Source organism: Marmota marmota, unplaced genomic scaffold (genome assembly GCF_001458135.2).
Source record: "Marmota marmota marmota unplaced genomic scaffold, marMar, whole genome shotgun sequence".
Lineage (NCBI taxonomy): Eukaryota > Metazoa > Chordata > Mammalia > Rodentia > Sciuridae > Marmota > Marmota marmota.
Window position 1 is genome coordinate 10,614,630 of NW_026000108.1, and position 25,779 is coordinate 10,640,408.

Genomic DNA, 25,779 nt, shown 5'->3' on the forward strand with positions numbered 1-25,779 from the left:
ACACCCTAGGGAGGAGATAAATATAGAACCCGCTTGGACGCCTGAAGTACTCATCCGTGAAAGGAGGGTAGAAAATCACACACCTCCACAGGTCGTGGTGAGGATTAAAGAAAGTAATGGTTGTGACATCTAGGCACATTGTATGTGCTTATTATAGATGAGCTAGAATCATCTTTATAAAATAATATCGTGCTTTTCAAAGTGGCCTGTGTGTGTGTGTGTGTGAGAGAGAGAGAGAGAGAGAGAGTGAGAGAGAGAGAGAGATCAGTAATTTACTGGCCCAACTAAGACCAGTTAGCAAGGGCCAGTTCTGCACATAGCTTCCCATCTTTGCATTCATTAGATGTCAGGCTGGTAACTTGAGGCTGGAAACTTGAAAGTGACCATAGTGTAGTATTTATACCAAAGACATTGCAAAATCTCCCCCCTCTTCTCTCTCTTCTCTCTCTCTCTCTCTCTCTCTCTCTCTCTCTCTCTCTCTCTTGCTGGTTTCACTGCACACTTGTTAGATGCTCTGGGAATGTTGACTGCATCAAAATGACTTAAACTAGATTCAGTTGAAAAGTCAGTAAAGTTATAGGAAAACTATAATCTAAGAATCTAAGTCGGGTCCACCAAACTTAGATCCCAAACTCAAAAGGAAAACCTTCTCAAGAAAGAGAAAATGAGACCTTGACTTCGGGGCCAGTGGCAGGTGAGAACAGAGTCTGACCCCAAGCCCATGTTTCTGGACATGCTGCCCTATCCACGCTTCTCACCTCCACTTCTAGAGTGAGTGTGATAATAACCGAGTGACGTGAACACTGACAAGTTCAACCCACAGCCAAATGCTCTGAATGAACCAGTCCAGAGGTTCATTCTCTCTGGAAAGAAAAGTCCATTTGGGAAGACATACATTATATTAGGTTAGCTAAGCTGAAAAATAATTTTCATCTCAAGGAAAATATCAAGTACTGCAGAACAAAATACTGCGATACTTTAACAACACAAGAAATCTTATCACCAGAAGTGTGTTGACATGTATGTAGAATAGTGAGTAAGGATGCTGGGAAGGGTGGGGCAGGGGAAGGTGAAAAAGGAAAATCGGATTTGGTCAGCGTGTGTGGTATCAAGAGTCACAACAAACCCCGCTGGTATGCACAATTCATACATGTTAACAAAAATAACTTTAAAATGTGGTAAGCAACATGAGGGGGAAATTGTGGATGTTGTGAATAACACATAAAAGCAAATGCGAACCCATCAGTTGCATCAACACTTAGCCAAGCAAAGGTAGCAAGATTGGGCACATCTGCCTTCTGTTGGTCAATAATCATCTGGGGTCCTGGACAGATGTTGTGCTATCCTAGAGATAAAATGAGGAAAGCCCATTAAAGTCATCAATTATGAACAAATAAATAAATAAGCTGGGCCATCTGAGATCAAGCTTGTCTGTAGCTGACATTTGTCACCAGAACTTTTGTTAGAGAAATTTAAGCACTATTAGGAGGCTCAGAATAAGTAAGGGTCACCATTTTATTTTGAGGATGAGACTAACCAACCAGGGACTCTGCAAGATGAAGATTCTAATTTAGAAAAAAATGCATATATGACTGGCTCTTATGCTCAAGATACTGTTTTACCTGCCATGATGGCATTCAGATTCTGAGAGCCAATAAATTCAAAAAGACCATTTCCTCTAGATTGGAGGGTGAATACCTAGGGCAGGATAAAGCTGATCGGAACAGAGAGCCCATTAAAATTCTTGTTCAAATTTGTGATCAGTGTTCACTTCCCTTACTCTGAACATTTCTTTCCTTTGGAGATCTCACTGCTGGAGAAGAATGAGTGAGAAAGCAAGATAAAAATGAGGCTTTTTTCAGCCACTTAATTTCCTTAAATGACATCATGAATTATAAATTGCCGTTGCCAAGGCAATATAAGAAATACATATCAGAAGGAAACAAAGAAATTGATTGCACCAAAGATGACTAGTCTTAGGCTTTGGAGAATCATTTTGCCTTTTGAGTTGTTATGATCAATTCTCGGTAGGAACAAAGACATATTAGTCATCTAAAAATACTCAATCATTGTCTCCATTCAGCAAAGAACAAAGAAAACATCATGCCGCGCTCAACCCTCTTTCTTTCTGCAGCACATAGAATTGAAGGGCCATTTTCCTGCCACATTTATCAAGATTAGGGACAGTGCTCCCTGTTATTCCATGAAACCCCATCCTATGTCCAGAATCTAAAGATTCCCCCTCGAACACTCTCGAATAGGAAATGACTTCTTTTTCTCTAAGTTAAAAAAATAATTTCCAGGCGGTGAGTAATTCTTTTCCTGAACCATCCACTCAACGGAAAACAAATGAAAAGGGAAAAATGAAGTAAACAGATCTGAAAAAGAGGCCACTACACCCAGAGATGGAGAAGGAAGCCTGCAAACTTACCAGTCATGGGGAGCAGGAACTCAGGGTTTGTCCCAAATAAAACCATAATTTTAACTGGTCCTTCAGTTGAGCCTGGCTGGATGAATGACTTCCAGGGCCTTTGGCTCTTTGGGACTAAGCGGGAAGGTTATTTTTAGCACAACTATTTGGAAATCTTTGAGAACTTGGACCTGTTATTCTGTCTGGTACCAAAGCAAGCTTTTCACCGAGCTCCCATGAAAGATCCTCGGTCTCAGTGTTCTGAGCACCCTGCAGCCGCTCACCAGCCAAGAGCACGGTATGGTGTTTATTCTTTTATAGGATTTTGGTGAATGTGGGTACAATGGCCTTTTTCATAGTGATAGCTTTTTAGTTCATTAAACAGGTGGTTTTGTAAGGAGAATCCAGGAAGCTGAAGTTCTGGGTCCAGATCTCTGGTCAGCGGCTCGCTTCATGACCACAGACGGTGGTCTCTAGACCTTGGTTGCCTGTCCAACCTGCCCCCGAATGTCTCTGGGAGGATGGGATGATCTTAGCCTTGCTCTGCAGACCATCAACTGTTTGCAGGTGTCAGAGTGTTTTACTGCTGTGCCGTCAGAGCACTTATCAGGAGATAGCCAAAACTTGATAAATCATGAACTGTTGATGAGAAAGGCTGACGGATGTGTATGTTCTTCATCCAGCCCTGTGGAGCCTCTCCTGTGGGCCTTGCTCAGTCTTATCTGTCAGTGATACGGAGCTTACATTTTGCTGGGAAAATGAGCAGGAAATGGTCATAACGCAAAGGCAATTGTGTGGCCCTGGGGGACCCGAGTAGTGCCAGGAGGAGGAGGGAGCTCATTCAAAGGGGAAAGGCAGTTCTGCGAGGAAACTTGCAGCCCCAAAGAAGCTGAGGGGTCGCTATACAGAAGGAAAGGAGGCATAAACAGCCGAGGTTCCCAGCATCGTCCCCAGCTCATGCTCCTGTCAGGCAGGCAGAGAAGGCCAGGCCTGATCTCGTGAAATCTCTGGGTCAGAGGCCAAGGAGACATCCTGTTTCGGCCCTCCTCGGTGGCCTACCTCTTCCTCTGACTTCCACGCAAAGCACATTTCAGCTTGAATTCATAATCAAGTCCGGACCTTTGTCTTGCAGTAATCTGTTATAGTCTCCTTCACATGATGGAGAAGAAAGTTCATGTTTGGAGACAAAAGAACTGAGTTCAAATCCTGGCTGTGCCATTTTATGACCTTAGATAGGACCACAGAGCATTGTAAATGTTTGTCTCTGTGAATGTGGCTGGCCTGGGATCATCATGTGAGAAGAATCCTGTGGTGTTGGTCATTTCGCATAGCTTATTTCACATAGCGCGATGTCTCCAGGTCCATCCATGTTGTTGCATGTATTGAAATTCCCTTCCTTTGTAAGGCTGAATAATATTCCATTCTGTGAATACATCATGCTGTGTCAATCAGTGGACACTGGGTTGCTCCTACCTTTGGGCTATTGTGAAGAGTGCTGTCGTGGATGTGGGTGTGCAAATATCTGTTTGAGTCCTTGCTTTTACTTCTTTTGGATATATGTATACATACATATCCAGAAGAGAAATTCTGGACATTTGGTAATCCTATACTTAATTTTGTTGGGGATTCACTGCACTGTTTTTCACCAAAGTAGCACCATTTTACATTCCCATAAACAGCATCTTTTATTTTTAGAAGAAAAAAGTCATGGGCTATTTATAAAGGGATTCCAATCTCTGAACACACTTTCTGGGAGTTCAATTTTTGCATTGATTTAATCAGTATTTTTTTCTTCAAGAGTTTTTCATGGCTAGTTTAGCAGAACAAAAGATTCTATTACTTACAAAAGTTTACAAAACATGATATGCTATATCCCTGTCTTAAAAATTCAGAACACCCATTAACATGAAAGCTCTGGTATGTATACATGTATGTGTGTTTCAAATATGTGTTTTAAAGTTTTAAAAACTTGTTACTTTATTATCCCTACAGAAAAATCGGACAGAGAGTCATTTACAATTAGCTGCCAGGACAGATCTGTTCTAGATTAGCATTATTTCCAGAACTTCGATTTTCTAACTCCAAAGGAGCATGAAAGTGGAAATATTGTACTTTAACTATGTAGCACATATTCTGCATAAATTAGCATAATTCAATTGAACGCTTTAAAGCTTACTGTATGAGAAGTGATTGCTCATGGGTATAGCTTTCTTCTGCGGATTTTGAAAATATTCTAAAGTTGGATTATGGTGTGCATTGATCGTATATGTCAGTTAATTTTACGTTGTGCAAATTATCTCTCTGTAAAGCTGTTAAAGTTATTATAATGCTTATAAAGCTGTGACACACATGGTTCCTTTCCAGCCAAAATAATCAAGTTGACTGCAGAGCAGTGGACGTTCCATGAAGGATGGATTGTTCCAGACAAGGTGTTGGAAACATAAACCTGGATCCCTACCTCTGAGTTTTTAATCAAAAAATTCTAACAAATAAAATTTTTTGAAGGTGACAAAATGAAACAAGAAGGCTGGGGTTGTAGCTCAGTGAAAGAGTGCTCACCTAGCACGTGTGAGGCACTAGGTCTAATTCTCAGCACCACATACAAATAAATAGAATAAAGGTCCACAAACAACTAAAAAAATTTTTTTAAATGAGATGAGCATTGAAAGAAAAGCATATTTTGCTTTTTTTCTGCAGTACTGGGGACTGAACCCGGGGCTTCATACATGCTAGGCAAGTGCTCTGCAATAGGAGTTGTACCCCCAGCCCTAGAGAAAGAGAAAGCCTCTTTCAGTACCTTAGAGTGGGGGAAGCTTTCTAAACACAATAAATTTGACTTCAAAAAATGTTTTTACAATAAAAATGGTTTTTTTAATTACATGAAAAAAGTGAAAAGACAAACTGGGGAAAAATTTTTGCTGTGTGTCACGAACCATGTACAGATAGATAAATATAAATATTCAGTGCACTGTTGTTTAGAATAACAGAAGAATGCAAATATTCTACCTGTCCATCAACTACTTAAATATAACATATGATGGATATTCTATGGACACCTAAATAACAGGGACTAAGGTAGCTCTGTCAACCCCAGTACAGATACACACAGTTGGCCTTGCACATCCACAATTTCCACATCTATGGATTCAATTAATCACAGATCAGAAATATTTTAGAAAACTGTGTACTGAACCCATATAGACTTTTTTCTTATTATTCTCTAGGCAATACAGTAACAACTACTCACATAATATTTACATTGTGTTAAGTATTATAGGTAATCCAGAGACCACTTAAGTACACAGGAGGATGTGCATAGGTCATAGATAAATATGCCAACATTTTATATCAGAGACTTGAACATCTTGTACTGTGGTATACATGGGGGCTGGACAGTCATGGACTCAATCCCCCATGGACATCAAGGGATGATTCTGCATACCTATAAAGAAGCTCAGAAAAAAGGCCAAGTGCAGAACATGGTACAGAGGATGCCAACACGGGGAAGGAGAAGACACAAGAAACTGACAACAGTCACCACCTTCAGGGAGGAAACTGTTGAGAAGACAGAAAAATAAGAAGAGATTTACTTGTCATTTCATACCCTTTTTCTTTTGAATTTTAGAGTGCCTATGTTATAAATACAAAAAAAGAGCTTTTTGTATATTTTTAAACACCATAGACTTAAAGGCAAAACAACTCAAGTCCTTTATTCCTCAAATACTGTGAAAGGGACACATAGACCCCAGAAAGCCTTCTGGAAATCTTCTTTTCTCTCTTTCTCTTATAATATTTCATACTCCGTAATTCCTCACTACTTTTTATTCAACAAAACTCACACCATCCCCACAAAAAGTCTTCACTTCCTCCGGCTGGGGTTTATTGTACTAAGCACTGTTCTAGGCGGGTAGACATATTAATGACTAAGACAGAGAGCTCTGCCCTCGGGGAGCTTCCATTCCCTCAGACAGAATGTGCAGTGTAAATAAAGACAGGAGTCCTCGATGGTGAGCACAATGGAGACAGAAAAATAGAGCAGAAAGAGGGAGGCTGGGGTGGGGGGCAGATTGCATCGTGAATAAGGTGCAAACCATTGGGCTCCATGAAAAGGTGGCATTTGAGCAAGACTTGCAGAAGGAGGGGAGGGAGGGAGCCGTGTATGGACATCTTGGTGAAAAGGGCTTTTCACAGAGGGAAGAAACATGTGAAGGCCTGAGGCAGAGGCACCCGTGTCCTTGGGAACCCCAGGTTATCCACTGTGACTGGAACTGGAGAGTGAGCAGAGTAGAAATCAGGGGAGTTAGGGGGCCTCACCCACCGTGGTACAGGGACACGAAGCTGTTGGCTCCTAAGTGAAGTGGACAGCCATCGCGGGAGAGGCCACTGTGGCTTTCCATCATGACCCGCACCCCTTTTCCTTCTGCGTGAATGGAGTCCCAAGAATGGACTGACACTCATCATCAGGCCATCGTTGCCCGTCAGGCCCCACGACACATTGTGCTTCTGCGTCAGATAAGGATTGTTAGTGGATGATCATCGGGAGATCCTTTCAGAACGTCCTAATGGGGAAGTGCCTTTAGACTGGTGCCGACAGTTTACCAGGGCATTTCTCAAAGAAAAGCAACCCATTGGTGCAAGGTTCATTTCAGTTGCTCTTATTTATCCCTCTTTGAGCACCTGTTGCCTGGCTATTGGTGATGGTCAATATTCTTTCCTGCAAGCACATCTTTTAGGTTTCTGCTTCCTCTGTCCATCATCAACTAGATGTTACTGAGATTTTCTTCCAGATACCCCGCCCCCGCACTCCACAACTGTTGGCCTTGTTGTATTCTCTATCACTGCCCGGGGCACCTTCCTCCAGATCATTCCCAGTCTTTCTTCAAACCACTTTCTGGCCTATAGCCTATACCTTCTGTTCCAGGTGACCTCAGATGTTCTCCACCTTCACATTCCTTCTCAGAGCCTCCCCATTATCAGTTGTTTACAAGAGAGAGGACCAGGCAACTTAGTCGATGCATCTGATTTTGACTGCAGCAAGGATTGTGTCTAGAACGTTCTCACAATTTTCCTTCATCTGCAGCTTGCTTGGAAGTGCTGGTGTCTTTATCAGAACCCTGGGGCTGTCAGAAACAACCTTAAAACCATTTGAGCCATAGGATAGTGCTTGCCATGATGTGGATATGGTTTAGGTGTATGCCTCCAGGGTCCGTGTGTTGGAAGCTATGTCCTGAATGGTGGTGGGACTTTTAAGGGGAGGGGCTCAATGCACAGTCACAAGACAGGCCACTCCCTGTTACTCTGGCTTCCTGTCTTGCCAACTGATCTCTCCCTTTCACTTGCATTCCCACCACGATACCATCTTTTCTTGAAGTGATGCAGCTGAGAGGGTCCTCGCCAGAACCGGCACTATGCATTTTGGACATCCAGCCTCCATAACTATGGGTTAAATAAACCTCTTTTCTTTGTAAGTACCCAATCTTGGGTATTTCATTATAGTAGCAAAAAATCAGATTAAGACAGTGTGGTATGTCAAGCCTAGCAGACAGAACATGGCAAAGACATTCTCTCTAATTTGGGAGGGAAGAAAGAAGGCTGATAACACTGAGATTTGGTCAAGAATATGGAGTCTCTATTTGGATAAGTGACTTCGGCTTTTCAGTAATAAGATTTCTAGGAATAAGTCTTAATTAAAAATCTCAGGAGCATACTGTGTTTTCCTCAGTTTGTCATTCCTATGCTCTGGCAAATTTCTGAGTCTAGCCTTTGGATATTGCAATTACCCCCAAGTACCAAAAAAGTGGTATTGTGTATATGGTTAAATTCTCTGAGGTGGCTGTCTAAAAATAACAAGCTGGGCACGGTGGCACACACCTGTAATTCCAGCAGCTTGGGAGACTGAGGCAGGAGGATCACAAATTCAAAGCCAGCCTCAGCAACTTTGCAAGGCCTTAAGCAACTTAGGGACACCCTGTCTCAAAAAATAAAAAGGGCTAAGGATATGGCTCAGTGGTTAAGCATCCCTGGGTTCAACATCTGGTACAAAAAAAGAAAAAAGAAACTATGTAATTGCTTATCCCAGGTTTATGATTATTTCCTTTGGGAGAGTATAGTCCAGATCAAGCACTGTACAGATTTCCTGCTAAAACCCAAGTCCAGAGAGACCATCAGAGAACAGGAAGGGGATCAAGAGGAGGGTGAAGGGAAAATAGAAAACCCCCCATCAGTGAGGGGATGGATAGGATCATAGTACATGTTATCTGCCTGTACAAGTATGCCACTAGGAAACCCATTCTTTTGTATAATCAGAAGTACAAAAAATATCATGTTCAACCATCCACATACTCCCCATTTACACAAAACCAGAACCACCTCTCAAGAAACTGCTTATCCTGAGGATCATTTGGCCTAAAACTTCAGGTCTCCACAGCCTGCACCGCCCCTCCCCAACCCTCAGCCTGTGTGCCAGGGTCCATGCTAATAAGTGCTCCGTTCTCAGGCCTTGTGGAGGGAAACCCACGTCCTACCAGACTAGAGCCAAAGAGACCTGCGCCCGCTTCACTCAGAGCATGTGGCGCGTGCGTGGTCTAATTTCACATAGCTCTTTAATTGACCCCCAGTGCTAACTGCTTAATAGGACACCAAGACATTATATCCTGCAGATTCTAAATTACAGTTTGAGACTCCCCTCAGGACATGCACAGTACTCCAATTAACACTAATTGGCATTAGGCATGATTATCAAGTGAAAAACATGGTTTTCCTGCAAATGCCTCTTCCTTGCTCCTGCTTTTACAAAAAAATTTTTACAAAAAAAAAACTTACAAAAAAATTATCATGGATATATGCAAAGATTAGTTAGAACATGTCTGATGTGCTGTTTACATTAGCAGAACACTGGAAACAAATGTCTATAATGGGGAATTGCATACATGTGTGTGTGGGTGTGTGTGTGTGTGTATATATATATATATATATATATATACACACACATACATGTATACATGCCTATGTGTATATATGTGGGGGTATATATGTACATCTGTACATATATATAAAGTAGTAGAGACAAAAGCAATATTTTTTAATGTTATGAGTAACTTTTCATGGGGGGCTGGGGAAGTACCAAGAATTGAACTCAGGGGCACTCGACCACTGAGCCATGTCCCCAGACCTATTCTGTATTTTATTTAGAGACAGGGTCTCACTGAGTTGCTTAGTGCCTCACTTTTGCTGAGGCTGGCTTTGAACTTGTGATCCGCCTGCCTCTGCCTCCCAAGCCTTGGGATTGCAGGCATGTGCCACTGCACCTGGCTAATGCTGTGAATAACTTTTGACGTAAGAAGATGTTCATATGTAAAGTAAAGAAGGTTGAAGAATTATAGGAATGATACCCTATTGCTTTTCTCCATGGCACAGACAAAAAATACTGGAAGCATGTATATATTGGAGAGTAAAGGGTAATTATCTCTGAGTGATGAGAATAGTGCCGATATTTAGCTTATTCATTTGCATCTCTAATTTTCCATTTTTTAAAAATGCTTTTCTTTTGCAAAATGAAAGCATCATTTTTCAAAGTCTATCACTGACTCTGTAGAATAAATGCAATGCAGTAATGTCTTTTGGGAAAACCTTTTAATCCAGCCTTTGTCTACACCAACCCCTGTGTGGGACACTGAGACTCCACATCATCTAATGTCATTTTCAATGGAACTATGAGGGAACACACGTGTGAAAAGTTGAGAGCTGTCAGTGCCAGTTCCCCTGCTCCAGCACAGTCAGCCACGCCAAACCACCTCCTGGGAGGGGTCACTGATGTGTGTTTTTCTCTTCCAGAGCCAAAGATGTTTGTCTTGCTCTATGTCACAAGTTTTGCCATCTGTGCAAGTGGACAACCTCGGGGCAATCAGGTCAAAGGAGACAGCTACTCCCCAAGATACATCTGCAGCATTCCTGGCTTGCCTGGACCACCAGGCCCCCCTGGAGCCAATGGATCCCCGGGGCCCCACGGTCGCATCGGCCTTCCAGGAAGAGATGGTAGAGACGGCCGGAAAGGAGAGAAAGGTGAAAAGGGCACAGCAGGTAACGGACGGTGAAGCTATGTCACACACTCCACTCCCCTCACCCACTTTACCCCCCCACACACACACATCTTCTCTGTTGCTTCGTCTCATGGGAATTGCTCCTAAAGTCCCCTCTCTACTTCAATTTCATTAGTCCTAACAATGCACTGAGCTCTTATCATGCTTCAGGTGCTGCCCTCAACTCTTCACCTGCATCCTTGCTTTGTGGTAATGACGACTGTTTCAGGTAGACATTATCACATCGTGCATGTGAGGAAACTGAGCCACACCAAGGCTGAGTGGAACAGGGGAGATGGACAGGCACTGCTCGTGGGATGGACTCAGACACCCGATACCTGGACCCACCTGGCTATTCCAGCTCCAGATGATGTCTGGATGCACAGGTCATGGATGGATAGACAGACAGATGGACAGGAGGGGAGATGCACAAACTAAGCAGAGGCAGAAATCAGAGCCAGACACACAGGTGCCATCTTGCTGAGCACTGATGGAGATACCAAAAGGGCTTCTGGATTTTATTTCTCACAGATAAAAAGGCAGTAGCCTTTCATAGCTCATCGCTTTCCCACCTGTCCTGTAGCAGTTAAAGCATAGATTTCTTGTAGCACTTTGCAGCAACACAATTGTCCCCTAGTCCTCCGGTAATTTTCACTTTTTTCCCCCCATCAAATAAGTTGGTCCGGGAAACTTGCCAGACTCTTCAGTCCTTCCAAGTCAACCAAATTGAAATTCTGCAGAGACTCTGTTAACTCCAAAGGATTCAGAATCAATCTTTGAAAATAAGTTTCTGAGTGTAGAAGTCAGGACCAAAAAGAGGAAGGAAAAAGTCAATGGATTTAAGATATATGCCTCTATCTAATCACCGCATCTGATTTACTGGAGTTCTATGAAATAGAACCATAATGTATATTCCAGTTATTGGCTAATAATTCATTTCTGAATTTCCCATGCAAAAAAATACTTGGCAAATCAATACTGTCAAACCTATGAGAGTGGTTCAGTATTAGACAAAAAACTTTAGTAAAGGTTCAAAATCAAATAAAGAACTTTGAATGTCAAGGCTCAAGTAGAATTTTTCAAAGGCTTCCATAGGAAATGCATGAATCTAAGTTATCACTGAGCCGAGATTATGAGTGTCCTTGAAATCCTGCAGTAACAACAGGATTGCAGTTTCGTGTTAGTAACCCTTTTGGTGTACTCTGTCTCCGACTAACCATGTAGCAGCTAAACCATTAAGCCCTGGAGCCAGAAGGACTTAGACTCAAATCTTGGCTCCTTCAATGACTTAATACCCTTAGGCAAATAAACTCTTGGAGCCTCAGTTTCCTCATTTGTGAATTGGTAATAGTAACTGTGAAGTTTAGGACAATGAAGCAATCAAAACACTCCACAGAATAACTGCCATGTGGGTCAAACAGAGTAAATGTTAACTGTTATTATTTATTACATTTTGATCTGCAAATATGAGACTAGAGAAACTGTGACTATCCAAAGCCATATAATAAGCTAAAAATGCTTAATCTGTTTCATGAGGTAGTTCTAATGTTATTTCAAATTAAATTAAATGTTCATAATTGCTACAAGTTCAACCTTCTGTGAGGCTAGCTGTCTACCCAAGTGCATCAGTCCATCTATTCTTCCATGTCCCCATGAGTAATTCACTCAGAAATTTTTTATGCACCTGTTAGTATACAATATTTTTCCAGACAGTATTTCTCAGCCTCTGCATTAATGACATTTGGGGATCAGTGTTTATTTGTGCGGGTGGCTCTCCTGTGCACTGTAGGCCTTTGGGCAGTATCACCTGAATGCCTCTCAACTACAACAACCAGAATATCTGCAGACACCACCAACTGTCCCCTTGGGTAGGAGGTGGATAGTGCAAAATTGCACCTGTTTGAGGACACTGGGAACAAAATCATGAATAATACATTGTCCATGTCCTGAGAAGCAGACATGTGTGTAGGGGAGGCCAATATATGAACACATAATTACACTGTGTCTAAATAATGACCTTTCATTAAGAACTTACTACTCATCTAGAACTCTAAATCTAGTATTTGATGTCCACTATTATAATTTGCAATGATGATAATGAGCAATGAAAAGAATGCTATAAATTAAAAAATTAATATTCAAAAGTAAAGTGACTCTCCCAGCCTGGGATTATTTAAACCCAATATATACATAAGGCTATATAACACTTCCAAAAGGAAAGGCAAGAGAGAGAAGCATTCCCCGTAGAAACTATGGGAGCACAGCCTTGGGCTTTGAGGATTAATGTAGCTGAAGCTGGCATAGGGGGTTTCTGCTCCCTGGTTCTCCTTTAATGACACCACAAGTCTCTTCTCATTGGTCACTCTTAGTGAACACCCACCACATCCACCCCAACCAAGTCCAGGTGGAACCAGGGTATTATGTTGTTGTTGTTGTCCAACTTCTCTACCCTAAATTAGAAACACAGAACTGATTATACTAAATCATAAATTATCTGTAAAAAAAGTAGCTGTCTCTCTCTCTGGTCTATAGCAATAATTACTGTAACATATTCACATTTCATTTAATTTGAATGCAAATCCATAAAAAATATATTTTCAAATAGCCCTAGAACTAACTCATGAAACAGATTCCTCATTCTAGTTTACTGTATGGGTTTAAGGTATCATTTAGCTTATCTGTGACCCATATTTAAAGATTTCAAGATAATAACAGCGAATTTGAGAATGGGGCAGGTGATTTTTGTGCCAATGTCACACCCAACCCCTGTCACAATGACTGGCAGATAGTGGATGGTCAACCAATATTGAATGTTTTAGATGGATGTGTGCATACATGCATAAATCCATGGATGATGGATGGATGGATGGATAAAATGGCCCTGAAGAGGAAATCAAGGTAAGTACATTTCATGGAGAAATAAGAAGAAATTGCTTTTGTCCAAGCTTCAGAACCTAAGCATAGACTAACCCTTACTCCATAATTCTCTTTATCTGAGCATATATCTGATTAAATAGGAAGAGGGAGAAAGATTCAGCCCTTCTTTCTGCTCTTAGTGTGTAGACCTCCAGCACATGGACAAATTCTTCATGCACAAAAAAAGAATTACTATAAATTATTATAATTAGTCCATGAAGGTCATCACCCCAACAGCTCAGCACATTAACTCAATATTATTATGGGACATCCAGGCATGGAGATGGTGAAGATCTTTTCATGTGCAGCATTGTGAAATGACATCCCAGTCTTTATGATTTGGCCTCATTGAATTTTCAAGAGGATGAGACTTAAGCAATCCAGTCCAAACCTTCACTTCAACTACTAGGAAAATGGAGCCAGAGAGCAAACGCATCTAACTAATCCATGGCTAAAGTGGGTTTTATCCCAGATCTGTTGAGTCGCTATTGACTCCTTTGCTCACTAAGTTTGAAGTAGATTTAGATCTGCTTTTTTTTTTTTTTTAACGAATGCAGCATTTGAAATCGAGAGTGATGTACCCAAAATCATAGAAGCAGGGGGATTTGAGTTCATAACGAAATCTTATGGTTAAAATTGTTATTGAGACCAAAATAATTTTTACTAATACATAAAAAAAATCAATGATGAAGACAGAAAAAGTTAAACTCCTGTTGAAGATAAAATAGCAATTTAGGAGTTATTTGATTCTAAAGTAAATTTAACAATAAAATCATGTTCATGTTCCATCTCTACCAAAAAAAAAAATCAAACATAGAAAGATCAGACTATTCTGACCTTGTTCAAAGAAATAAATATCAGAGTGCTCTGGCTGGGACTAGAGTTTCAACTTAACAAGAAAAACCATCTTCAGCTGGAGACAGGACTGGATGAGGAAGAACGCTGGTCCTACCCACCAAGTAAAGGTCATGTTCACTGTTTGCACCCTGTGCAGCATAAATTGCCAATAGCCACTTTTTTCAAAATTATTAAATCACAATAGTTGATATATTAAAGGCAAAGCTTTAATTCTTCTCCAATTTGCATTACCCAGAATGCTTCTTTGTCAACTTTGCCTTAATTTGTTTGAAAAACAAATCAGAATTCACACATTGATGTACGTACAATATCCAAATAAATGATGTCAAAGCAGTACCAAGATAAAAAAAAAAAAGGGTTGGGGCTGCAGCTCAGTTGTAGAACACTGCCTAGCATGTGTGAGGTACTGGGTTCAATCCTTAGCACCACATAAAAATAAAACAAACCAATAAATAAAATAAAATTTTAAAAAGATAAAAAGATTTACATTCATAAAAGTTCTTGAGAACAGAATCACAGTTAAAAGTAAAACTATATGTCAACAATATATTTTCTCTGACTACAAAAGTACATTGCAGATATCTGATAATTTGGATATTTTGGAAATTTGGGGAAAATATCATGATATGAGAACTATTTATAAAATGGATTTGGCCATACAATTGTGTTTTAGTCTGCTTTTGCAGTGCACTAATCAAAAGACCTAACAAGAACAACGTAGAAGAGAAAAAGTTTATTTTGGCTCATGGTTTTAGGGATTCACTTCATAGATAGCCAACTTCATAGCTCTGGGCTTCATGGTGGACAGGCGTGGTGGGGGAAAGCCGCTCAGAACCTGACAGGCAGAAAGCAGAGAGAGATCTGCTGACCAGGACCAAACATAAACCCCAAAGGCATGGCCTCAGTGGCCTGTTAATCCAGTCACACCCAGTAACTATACTTGCCTAGAGTTACTGCCCAATTAATCCATCAATGGATTAATCCACTGATTAGTTTAAGCCTTTCATACTCTGATCATTTCACCTCTGAGCCTTCTTGAATTGTCTCACATGTGAGCTTTTTGGGGACACTTCATATCTAAACCATAACAAATTGAATAACATCTTTTTTATAATATCAAGTCTTTACAGCTTTAAAATTAAGTGTATTTTGCTTATTTAAACCATGATCACCATGTCTCTGCACTTAATCTGTAGCTGATCTGTAGATACAGCAATTTGGACATAGAGAAAATAATCTTGCACGGTAACTTCAAATTTGTTGAAAACTTTTTCACAGTTATTATCTCCTTCCCAGTTAAATTAATGGGTTTCCCTAAGAGAAAACAGCCATATAGGAGCAGAGCCAAACAGAATTAGGATTCTTGAGTAGCACCCTAAAGGGAAGAAGCATTCTGAGGACCGGGCAACATCATCAGGTTATTAAGGCTTGGACTCTAGCCCTGGCCTTGCCACAGAAGCAAGTTTCGTCACAGCTGCAGGCATCAGTTTTCTCTCCACAAAGGAACTAATGCGAGGTGGCGGCAGTCATAGTTTTCTGGTTATTGTATCATATTAACACTACATACCAGCTCATACTCTAGCCACTGCCCCTGGGGGATACTCAGTCTCCAGAGTCAGGCAGGATGCATGCCATTCTGATCACAGCTCTATCACTCATTAGCTCTATCTCTTGAACAAAATAACTTTTCCATGGCTCAGCTTTCTCATCTGAAATTAAAGTATTAATAATTCTTAGTTCATAGAGTTGTGTGATATTTAAATGAGATAATACAGCAAATAAAACTCTTAATGCTATTCTTGACACATAATAAACGGTTCATAAACATAAGCAAATTTAGCATTCGTTATTTTGTTAAAAAACTAACTGAAATAGAATGGGGCATGAGACTAAATAGATTATAAGAATTATTTGTCCCTATGAGTCTACTCTGGAGAATAATATCATTGTGCTCACTGAACTCTTCAGACAGTGACCAGTACCTGGATTGGAATAATTGAATGACAGGTCATCCATCATCATCAAAATAGTAGTTAATTATTTTTAAATTAGACAGGTCTTAAATGATGTGTAACATACTCAGGAAAACAGACTTGAAATTCTGATGAAAATTTTCTGTTTTCATTTTCAGTGTATCAGTGATTTTTTTAGAGGATTTTTTTAGTTAGTAATGCTAACTAACTAAAAGGTTGACTGAAAAGACAAAGTTGGTGTGCTGGGACCATGTAGATAATGCTGTTCATGACTCTTTAGAAGAAGTATTAATTCAACTATAAACTCTCTTTGAAGGTCTGAGAGGTAAGACGGGACCCCTGGGTCTTGCTGGCGAAAAAGGGGACCAAGGAGAGACTGGGAAGAAAGGACCCATGGGACCAGAGGGAGAGAAAGGAGAAGTAGGTCCAGTTGGGCCTCCTGGACCAAAGGGAGACCGAGGAGACCAAGGGGACCCAGGGCTCCCTGGAGTGTGCAGATGTGGCAGCCTCGTGCTCAAATCCGCCTTTTCTGTTGGCATCACCACCAGCTACCCTGAAGAAAGAATACCTATTATATTTAACAAGGTGCTCTTCAATGAGGGTGAGCACTACAACCCTGCGACAGGAAAGTTCATCTGCGCTTTCCCAGGAATCTACTACTTTTCTTATGATATCACTTTGGCCAATAAGCACCTGGCAATCGGGCTGGTGCACAATGGGCAATTCCGGATAAAGACCTTCGATGCCAACACAGGGAACCATGACGTGGCTTCAGGGTCCACCGTCATCTACCTGCAGCCAGAAGATGAAGTCTGGCTGGAGATCTTCTTCACAGACCAGAATGGCCTCTTCTCAGACCCAGGCTGGGCAGACAGCTTATTCTCTGGATTTCTCCTGTACGTTGACACGGATTACCTGGATTCCATATCAGAAGATGACGAACTGTGACCCCGACTGCAGACCTGAAAGTTTCCAGGTCACCACAGCTGATGCTTCAATCTCATCTGGGTTACTGGAAGGTGGAAGGAGCAGGAAAGAGTTCCAAAAAACTCCTACTCAGATTCCAGAGCATCTGCAGACAGTTCTGGAGGAATTTATCAAAACAAGATAAACCACCACGCACCTAAAACCACACCAACACGAGCTGTCCACAATAACTCCAGATATGGATTCTCTTGAAAGTCATGTCTATGGGGCTGGGGATATAGCTCAGTTGGTAGAGTGCTTGCCTTGCATGCACAAGGCCCTGGGTTCAGTCCCCAGCATCACCAAAAAAAAAAAAAAAAGTAATGTTCATAAATATTTAAACAAATTAAAGACAATATTGACAAAACTTTTATTAAATGCCCATTGCGATAAAGTCAGCTGGATGATATTGTCCCATTAAATATTCATAAAATTACAGTTTTGTCTGTTATTTAAGAGAAACATAACATCCCAGACAGGGTTTGAGAGTTCTCAAAAGCTATAATAGGTCATACAACAAAGGTAAGAGACGCTGAGCATTTTCAAGCAAACTAAAGTGATAAATTTCTTTTGTTTTATTGTTTAGTTCTTTGTGTTGGTGTACATTCACACAACAGCTCCTTGGTGAGCCCCTGTGTGTGGACCAGACACCATGGCGCCAAGTCAGGTGGAATACAGCCTGACCTTCATAGAGGCTAGATAGAGTGCAGGGAGCACACTTGTCACAACTCTGTTGTGGGCACCGTGGAAAATAGATGGGTTCAATGCTAGAGCTACACAAGACTGCTTTTCCTGGGATTGGGGACCAGAAGAGGTTTTACATGTGGGAAGAGAGTAGGCATGCCAAGGTGTATTTAAGTGGGTGAAATGGATGCAGAGAAAATGAGGAAGTCAGCACCACTTACTCCCTGTTCCCTCAAAACATGGTATTTTCAACTGGGAAGGAGTGAAAATCCTAGAGAGGAAATAGAGGCCAGGGAGGGGTAATGGAAATGAAGATGGAAATGGAGAGAAACAGCCAGTAGGTCATTCTCCCAAACCTTTCAACATGATGGTCTCCTAAATCAAACTTCTAACCTGATAGCATTCTCACAAATAAGGCCACTGCTTTATATCACTCTAGCATGTGATTTCTTGTGGATTTCCTAAATCCTGAATTCCAAGGAGGCAAAGCATGTGTCCACTGATCCATGAGTGCTAGCTGATCCACAAGTGAGCCAATCAGAGAATGAACAGGAGGAGGCAGGAGAGAGATCAAACAGATAAATAGCTGTCTCCTCCAAGCCCCCAGGTCCCACTTCTTATTGCCCTTTGAACTGCAATCTGTCAGTTAGTCTGTGGCTCTGTCTCATCTCCCACTCCCTTGGTTTATAGTAATCATATTCCCTTAGGCTTTTCTTTCAGTATCTTCTAATGCTCCTTCTATTTATTCCCCTCTTTGCTTGTTAATTTAATAAGTTTTTTAGTGCCTACAAATGTGTGTATCATGTCACCTCCTTTGTGAAGACAGAGGAACACCAAGATGAAAATGGCACAGCCCCTGCCATCAAATTTCTAAGGATACAACAATGTATACATAAACTTACCTACAATTCTGGAAAAGAACAAACTAAAATATGCTAAGTGTCGGGCTTGGGGTAGAGACAAATTGCTGTAAAAGAGGACCAAATGTTTGCTTCCAAACTGTGAGGTGATAGAGAAGACCAAGGAAATCTCTGCCCACTGGGCCTTAGGTGATGACAGGACTTGGAGTGACCCAAGTGAGAGGAAGGACACACAGGCAGGAATAGCAATGCAGACAAAGCAGCAAGTGAGAGCAGAGACCCAGGACAGATATTGATGGACCATATTTGTAAGAGCCCCAAAGGGCAGCCTGAGGGGTGGGGACTTCACGAGAGGGTGAAGGTCTGCATGCTCCAGAACTGAGAGCTGCCATTATCAGGGGTGAAACTTGTAATGACTGATGGGTTGTATCTGGGCGCAATGCTTGACTCTCCTGTTTTTCAGACCTCCCTTGCCTCCATACTCTGTCCCCTTGTTGCTCTCCTGAGTCAGGCAATGGGCCCAGTTGTCCAAGAGCAATGAGGGTTAGACCAAGAAGAGAGAGCCAAAGTGGTGTGAGATGATCATCTGCCTACGCATTACAGCTAAAGCCAGATTCCCGGATATAGAGCACAAACAGCCGAATCTATCTAATCTTAGAAATAGAAAATTTAGGCCATTTCAGGACAACAGAATTTTCTGGAGAAAGTGGAAATGGAGATGTCATGCAGACAGTCATGACCCACAAGATTGTTGTGTAAATTTTTTTCTGAGCATGATCTATAAATGCATTTATTTTGGGACATTGTTTACTTATCTTGTAAATGCTTTTATTTCATTTGAGTAGCATTTTAAACAAAGTTTCTCTTATTCGTCTTAGGCCCTGAGATAAACTTTATCTTGAGATATCTGGTGGGGTGGTGATGGGGATCAGAGAGCTGACATGGGAAAGGAAAGCCAGTTTTGGTATTGAAAGAATAAAATCTTAAGCAAATAAATGCCAGTGTCTTTTGTTTCTTAAAAAAAAAAAACAAGCAGGTACAATTTCTCCACATTTATGGATATTTGTGTAAGGAAAATGGAAGCGTGTTTTTTTTTTTTTAAGAAAAATCTAAGTTTCATTCCAATCATTCTTTGTAAGGGCTAACTTGTATTGAATATTAATAAGGCATTATGAATTGAATACATACTATCTTGTTCTAGAAAGACTTACAGCATCTTAGAAAAGTAAAATACAGACAGAAAACATTCAGGATAAAAGAAAAGAGCAAAACAAATGAAAAGGCAGAGGGGCAAGGCGAAGACCACAGTGTGAGTCAAAAACGTGCAGGTACCTGGGCACCAGGTTCCTAGCTCACATTCTGCACAAGGATGTACCCGGGTCACTCATCACTGCGAATAATGTTGCTTATGGTGAAAAATAGATGTCATGAACTCTGAATATACCTTTTCTGTAACACTCTGGGAAAAAAGATGATGAACATAAATAAATTTTAGATATTAGCTATTTTTTGTCCTATAATGTCCCCTCTCTCCTTCTGTAGCTCCACTTTGCTTAAATGGCATCACTATCCAAGGCCACAAGCCTAAATGCATTCTAGATGTCTTCTTTTCCCTCCCCACTGAATTTTGTTCAGCACCAAATTCTTACGGTTCTAGACCCTAAATGTATACTTCTGAGTCACTGAAACTTTCATTCTGGATGCCAAGTCTCATCCATATGTTCATCATCGCTTCCCTTGGTTAGTAGAAACCTTTGCAACCAACCCCTTACCTCCAGCCACAACCCTCCAACTCATCCCCCACGCCTAGTTTAATATATTCTTCTAAAATGGAAATACAGTCACATCACTCCACAGCATAAAAACCAGCAATGGTCCTCCCAAACTCTAAATATAAAATGTGTCTTACACTTCTGGGTGTTTCTAGCAGGCACGCATTCCATATTCTTTTCCTGCCATCTATACCCAACTTCCTTCTGAAGGAATATCCTCCTTCATATGCTTAGTCTATGAGCTTCTTGGCCTGATCAATCGAAGAATAGCATTCCCTCACCAAAATAATTGGTCCAGGTGACTCAATGAAAGCCAGTGGGACTTTGCTGGAACTTCTTTGGAGAGAATCTCTTTTTTCCATTGGACTTCAGCTTCTGAACCTCCAGCTGGCATCTTACATCACAAAGCTAATACCACTTGAGAATGAATTCATCCACAAATGAAGACAGAGATAAAAGAGAAAAAGTGAGTCTTGGAGTTATTGTTTCAACCTTGAACTAGATATGCCTATGGTGGTATTTTTTCTTGTACTTTTTCATAATGATAACTTCTAAATGCCATTTTAACTTAAATCTTCTGTGTAAAATTGGTCATTTGCAAAAGATGTAATCCTACCTACTACTAATAATAGTGCCTTTGGGGATCTAGCTTATGCTTACTTTCATGGTAAGCAGAAGTCACCCACATATAATATATTGTCTAAGAAAATGCAGACGACTGCAGTTCAAGAGTGGCTGGCCAGGGCATACCTCAGAACATTTACACACTATGTTTCCTTTGCTCATAGGCCACTGCTGTTCTTATCCGCTTAGCTAGTTTATCTTTCAAGGTCCAGCTCAAAAATTACTTCCTTTCCTCTACTCATTCCCTTCCCTATGCAGGAGGGGACCAATAGGTAACCTCCTGTGTCTCCTCTACCATCTGAGAAGTGGCATCTAGTCACAGTAGCACCTGTTACATGCCTTACCAAGCACCTGTTATATGCATGACCTCACTTGGACCTTGCTATGGTCTGCACATTTCTGTCTCCTCCAAATCCATATGTTGGAATTTAATCACTTAGTGGGATAGTAACAAGAAATGGGATTTGGGAAGATGATTAGATCAAGAGGGTTCTGCCTTCATGAATGGGATTAGTGACCTTATAGGAGAGGCCCCAGAACACTGCCCTGTCCCTGCCAACTCAGGAGAATAGAGTGATAAGAAGACCACCATTTGTACACCAGGTTCCTAGGATGTGGGCCCTCCTTCAGACCCTGAATCTGCCAGCAATTTGATCTTGGACTTCACAGCCTCCATAATTGAAAGAAAGAAATTTCTGTTGTTCATATCTGCACAGTTTTTAGTATTTTGTTACAGCCGCCCAAATGGACAGAAAATCCTCACAGTGATTATTCTACCCGTTTTACAGATGGAGAAACAGAGGGAGAGAGAAGTGAGGAAATGTGTGAAATCAATAGTGTTGCGGTAGGCCCAAGCCATCTGGCACTAGAGCCCATGCTCTTACCCACTGTGCTGGGCCTGTACCCTTCTCACATTGCTCAGGCCTGTTTACATTTGTCTATCTGGCGCAGATTTTTTCCTATTCATCTTTATGTCCAAGGACTCTACATGGTAACTGCCATAGAATGTGCTCAATGAAAGTGTGATGAGTTAATGGATGACCAGTCCTTTCAGCCACAACTTTCACGTGTGCATAGAGAATGGGACATAGAGAGGAGGGGGAATCCCAGGAAAAGCCCAGTAACATCCTGTGCTTTAACCCACATTCTTTAGATTATAGCTGCCAGAATCTGACTCACACCAACTCAAGAAAAGGGAAGTGAAATAACAGACAATTCTGGAGGCAGATCTGGGTACTTGATCCATGGTGCCATGATTTCATCTTTCCCTGCATCAAAAGTCAGCTCCCCTCAGGGTTGGCTTCAGTTTTGGCAGGTTCTTGCCTGTGGCAAAGATGGCCACCACGAGCTCCAGGTTTGCATTCTGCAGTCTCAGCAAGAAAAAGAAAAGTCCTTTTCCCAATAGCTCACAAAAGACCCCGTCTGACAGCCTTCTGGCTCTTATGGGTCCTGTTGAATCATGAATCAGTGCCTGGCCAAGGGGATGTGCTGGGCCCATTGGCCCGGGCTGCATGGCACCTCCCTGGACTAGAAACAGTATCTCTTCTATCAGAGTCCCATGGAGTCAAGTGGGGAAGAGAATATATTCCAAAAGAAAATAAAAGGGCCAGTCCTAGAAAAAAAGAAGCACTGTTTAATTGGCAGTCAAAAGCACAAACAACACCTCCCTAAAGTGTTTCCATTTAAAATCAAAACCACATTTATTTTATCTGCATGATGCAAAGTAAATGTGTTGATAGAATCACTTTTCTCTGAGATAACCTAATTTTTTGACAATACTTGGTCACAACTAAGTATTTCTCACTATCTTAGCCTGTCATCTGTGATGATCTTATCCCACTGACTGTCATTTCACCAACAGACACTTTTAATGAAAGAATATATTATTCTCAACTGAAACACTTCTCCTTTCCCTAAGACCCCCTGACTTTTGCATCAGAACTCTAGACGGTGCAACAATATATGCAATTGTCTTTGATAATTATAAAAAGGGAGCATGCTTTGAGATAAGTCTCTTTATGGAATCAAAAAAAAAAAAAAAAGGCCAGTAAATCCAATTCATTCCTCAGACAACATAACAAGAGCTCCAAAAAGCCACTCATTGCTGTCCAGCCTTCTTTCTTGTTTTGTTGAGAAATCACAAATCAGTGTCTAATGACACCGTGGCTCCGATTTACCATGTGCCTCCTTCGTAAATGGTGCCATGCTGGATCCTCATAGTGTGTACCTCATTTTATTCTCAGAAAGAGCACGTGTTAACTTTTTTACATATTTTGTTGGTGCATTATAGTTGTACATAATGGTGGGATCTATTGTTGTATGTTTGTACTCACAATACAACAACGTAATTTGGCCAATATCATTCCCCAGTATTGCCCCTTTCTGTCCTTCCTTCCTCCTGCTGGTCCTTTTGAGTACAATCCTTTCATTCAATTCTCCATCTGAAATCCTTTTGAGTGACACCTACGGTTTCCTGCCTGGTCCCTGAGTAGTGCATTCTCATGACAGCCGAACCCAAGAGATCTGGAGTAGGTGGCCTCAAGAGACTGACTCCGTCTGTTCTCATGCTTAAGAAATACCCCAGCACTGGGGTCCCCAACATTTCCATACCAAGGCCCCTCCTTTTATAGGGCAGGGATTGGGGAGAGGGGAGGAATGAAAGGATTGTATTCAGAGGTGCAGCCTGGGTTAAAGGAACCAAGAAGGGATGTCAAGGTATCAAAGCATTGGCAACAGCAGGGACCCATCACCATCCCAAAGCCTGGAGGGACAAGGAGGCACTGGTGGCGGCTGAGTGTGGTAGAGCCTGAGACTTGGGACAGGGACCATCCTACAGAAGCTGTGCCTGGAGAGGAGCCCCTGCCAGGACCACACCCAAGGAAGGAGGAAGCCAGGGCAACAAGTCCCCTGGCCATGCTCCCCTCCACCCTCTATCTCCTACTTGTATCCCACCCTGGTCAAATCCATCAACGCAGGAGTCGTGCAGTCTGGGTGACGCAGTGTAGAGATGGGCTGCCAGGGCAAAGAACAGAACAGAGAAAATCAATGGGAGCCACGGGAGTAGGAGGAAGTGAATGGAAATCAACTCTACAGAGCCCAGGCCTTTAGAGGCCTTCCTACTCTAAAGTCTAAAATCCCATGCAGCTGGCACAACAGAACGGGCAACCTGTCTTGACAAGTGCAGAAGGGACACCTTTCCGAATTGCTTAAGGCTGCCTGTAACTAATGCAGAAGGAGCCGTCAGGTCTCAGAAGTGGTCCAGCTCCACTTACAAGAAAATTGCGTGGTGGTGTGGGGCCAAGGCCTTGCAGTCATGAACAGAGAGTTTTGCCAGAGCATCCCCCCTGGAAACCCCCCTCCTGAACTTGAAACAGCATCAGCAACCAGTGGAGCATTCTGGGGTTCAAATTTCTAGGCAAATAGCTTTTCCCGTTCATCATGAATTAAATTATCTTCTTACCCTTTCAGAGATTAGACATGAGAATACTGAGATTCAGAGCAGTTGGGCAGTTTCCCCATTTTCAAACTTTAGTAAATGTGGGTTCTAACTCCTGCCCACCTGCCTCCAATGTCATGCCCCGCCATGAGCCTGGACCCCAGGACTCCCCACCCAAGATGCTGCCTTAAGGCAGCTTCACCAGGAGATCATGCACTAGGGGGGGAGTCACTCCACCCTGGATCCTCTCCTTTGCCCCAGGAGGCTTTGATTTTCTCTGCTTCAGCAGGAGCCAAGGATGTCACCATGAGGCTCGTTCTTTCATTATGGAAATAGTGTGACTGACCACACAGCTCTGCAAACTCTACAGAGCCCAAAATCTATCTGCCCCTGTGGTTCTGGGCAAAGAATAAAGACTGGTCCCAGGGGTCCACTCCAGATCCTCTGTGTCACAGAGAACCTGGGCAAAATGTTAGCATAATCCCTATGTCACTTTGCTCAGAAAAATCCAGGTGAGCTGGATTGTTCATGGGGTGGTGTCCTTTTGCCACCTCTTCTCAGGATGAATCCTAACAGAACCACCTCTCCACAGGCCTCCTATGTCCCCAATGTGGCTTTTCAATCAAACCCAAGATATGACAAAAGTGTTGGGTAACTAAAGAATCCTTCAAAAATGAAAATTTACGAAACTTGAATGCCATACTGTAGCTTTCGAGAGATACGCGGAAACGTGTGACTCTCAACCACAGCCACACTTTGGGCCAGGTCCCTCTTCATTGTGAAGGACTACCTGTCCACCAGAGGACTCATAGCAGCATCCCTGGCCTCTATCAATTAGGTGACAGCAGCACCTGTCCTCAATAATGACAACCAGCAGTGTCTCCAGACAGTGCCAAATGTTCCCAGGGGGAAAATTGTCCTCGGTTGAGAACCATGTCTCTGCAACCCTGGCATGGTGACACAGTCCCCCAATCTGTGTATTTACTAATAATCATTTTCTAACTTTTATAGACATGACCACTTGGTCGGTCATTTGTTTAGGTAAGATACATAGTTGTTCCCTGTGAGACCCCCAAGTTGACCCACACACCATCCTAAAGGTGTCCAAGAGGCAACAGAACCTCTGACCTCATTGCACATCCTTCTTATGACAGCCAAAATATTTCTATTTTTTTTTTTTGTCTAAGATACAAAATCACAAA

The 25,779-nt window shown here is 41.8% G+C and overlaps 1 protein-coding gene across 3 annotated transcripts in view; it reads left to right on the top strand.

The window, feature by feature from the left end:
• C1qtnf7 (C1q and TNF related 7) overlaps nt 1–19,737 on the top strand; it is a 100,612-nt gene extending 80,875 nt beyond the window's left edge. For 2 of the 3 annotated variants that reach the window (XM_048784223.1, XM_015481792.2), the window contains exons 2-3: nt 10,244–10,489; nt 16,552–19,737. In XM_048784223.1, the coding sequence (XP_048640180.1) occupies nt 10,244–10,489; nt 16,552–17,183 (878 nt within the window). In that variant the 3' untranslated portion in view covers nt 17,184–19,737. Of the gene's footprint in view, nt 1–2,567; nt 2,709–10,243; nt 10,490–16,551 lie in introns of those variants that run through there. The other variant, XM_048784224.1, reaches the window with a different exon arrangement.
• Nucleotides 19,738–25,779: the final 6,042 nt, after the last annotated feature.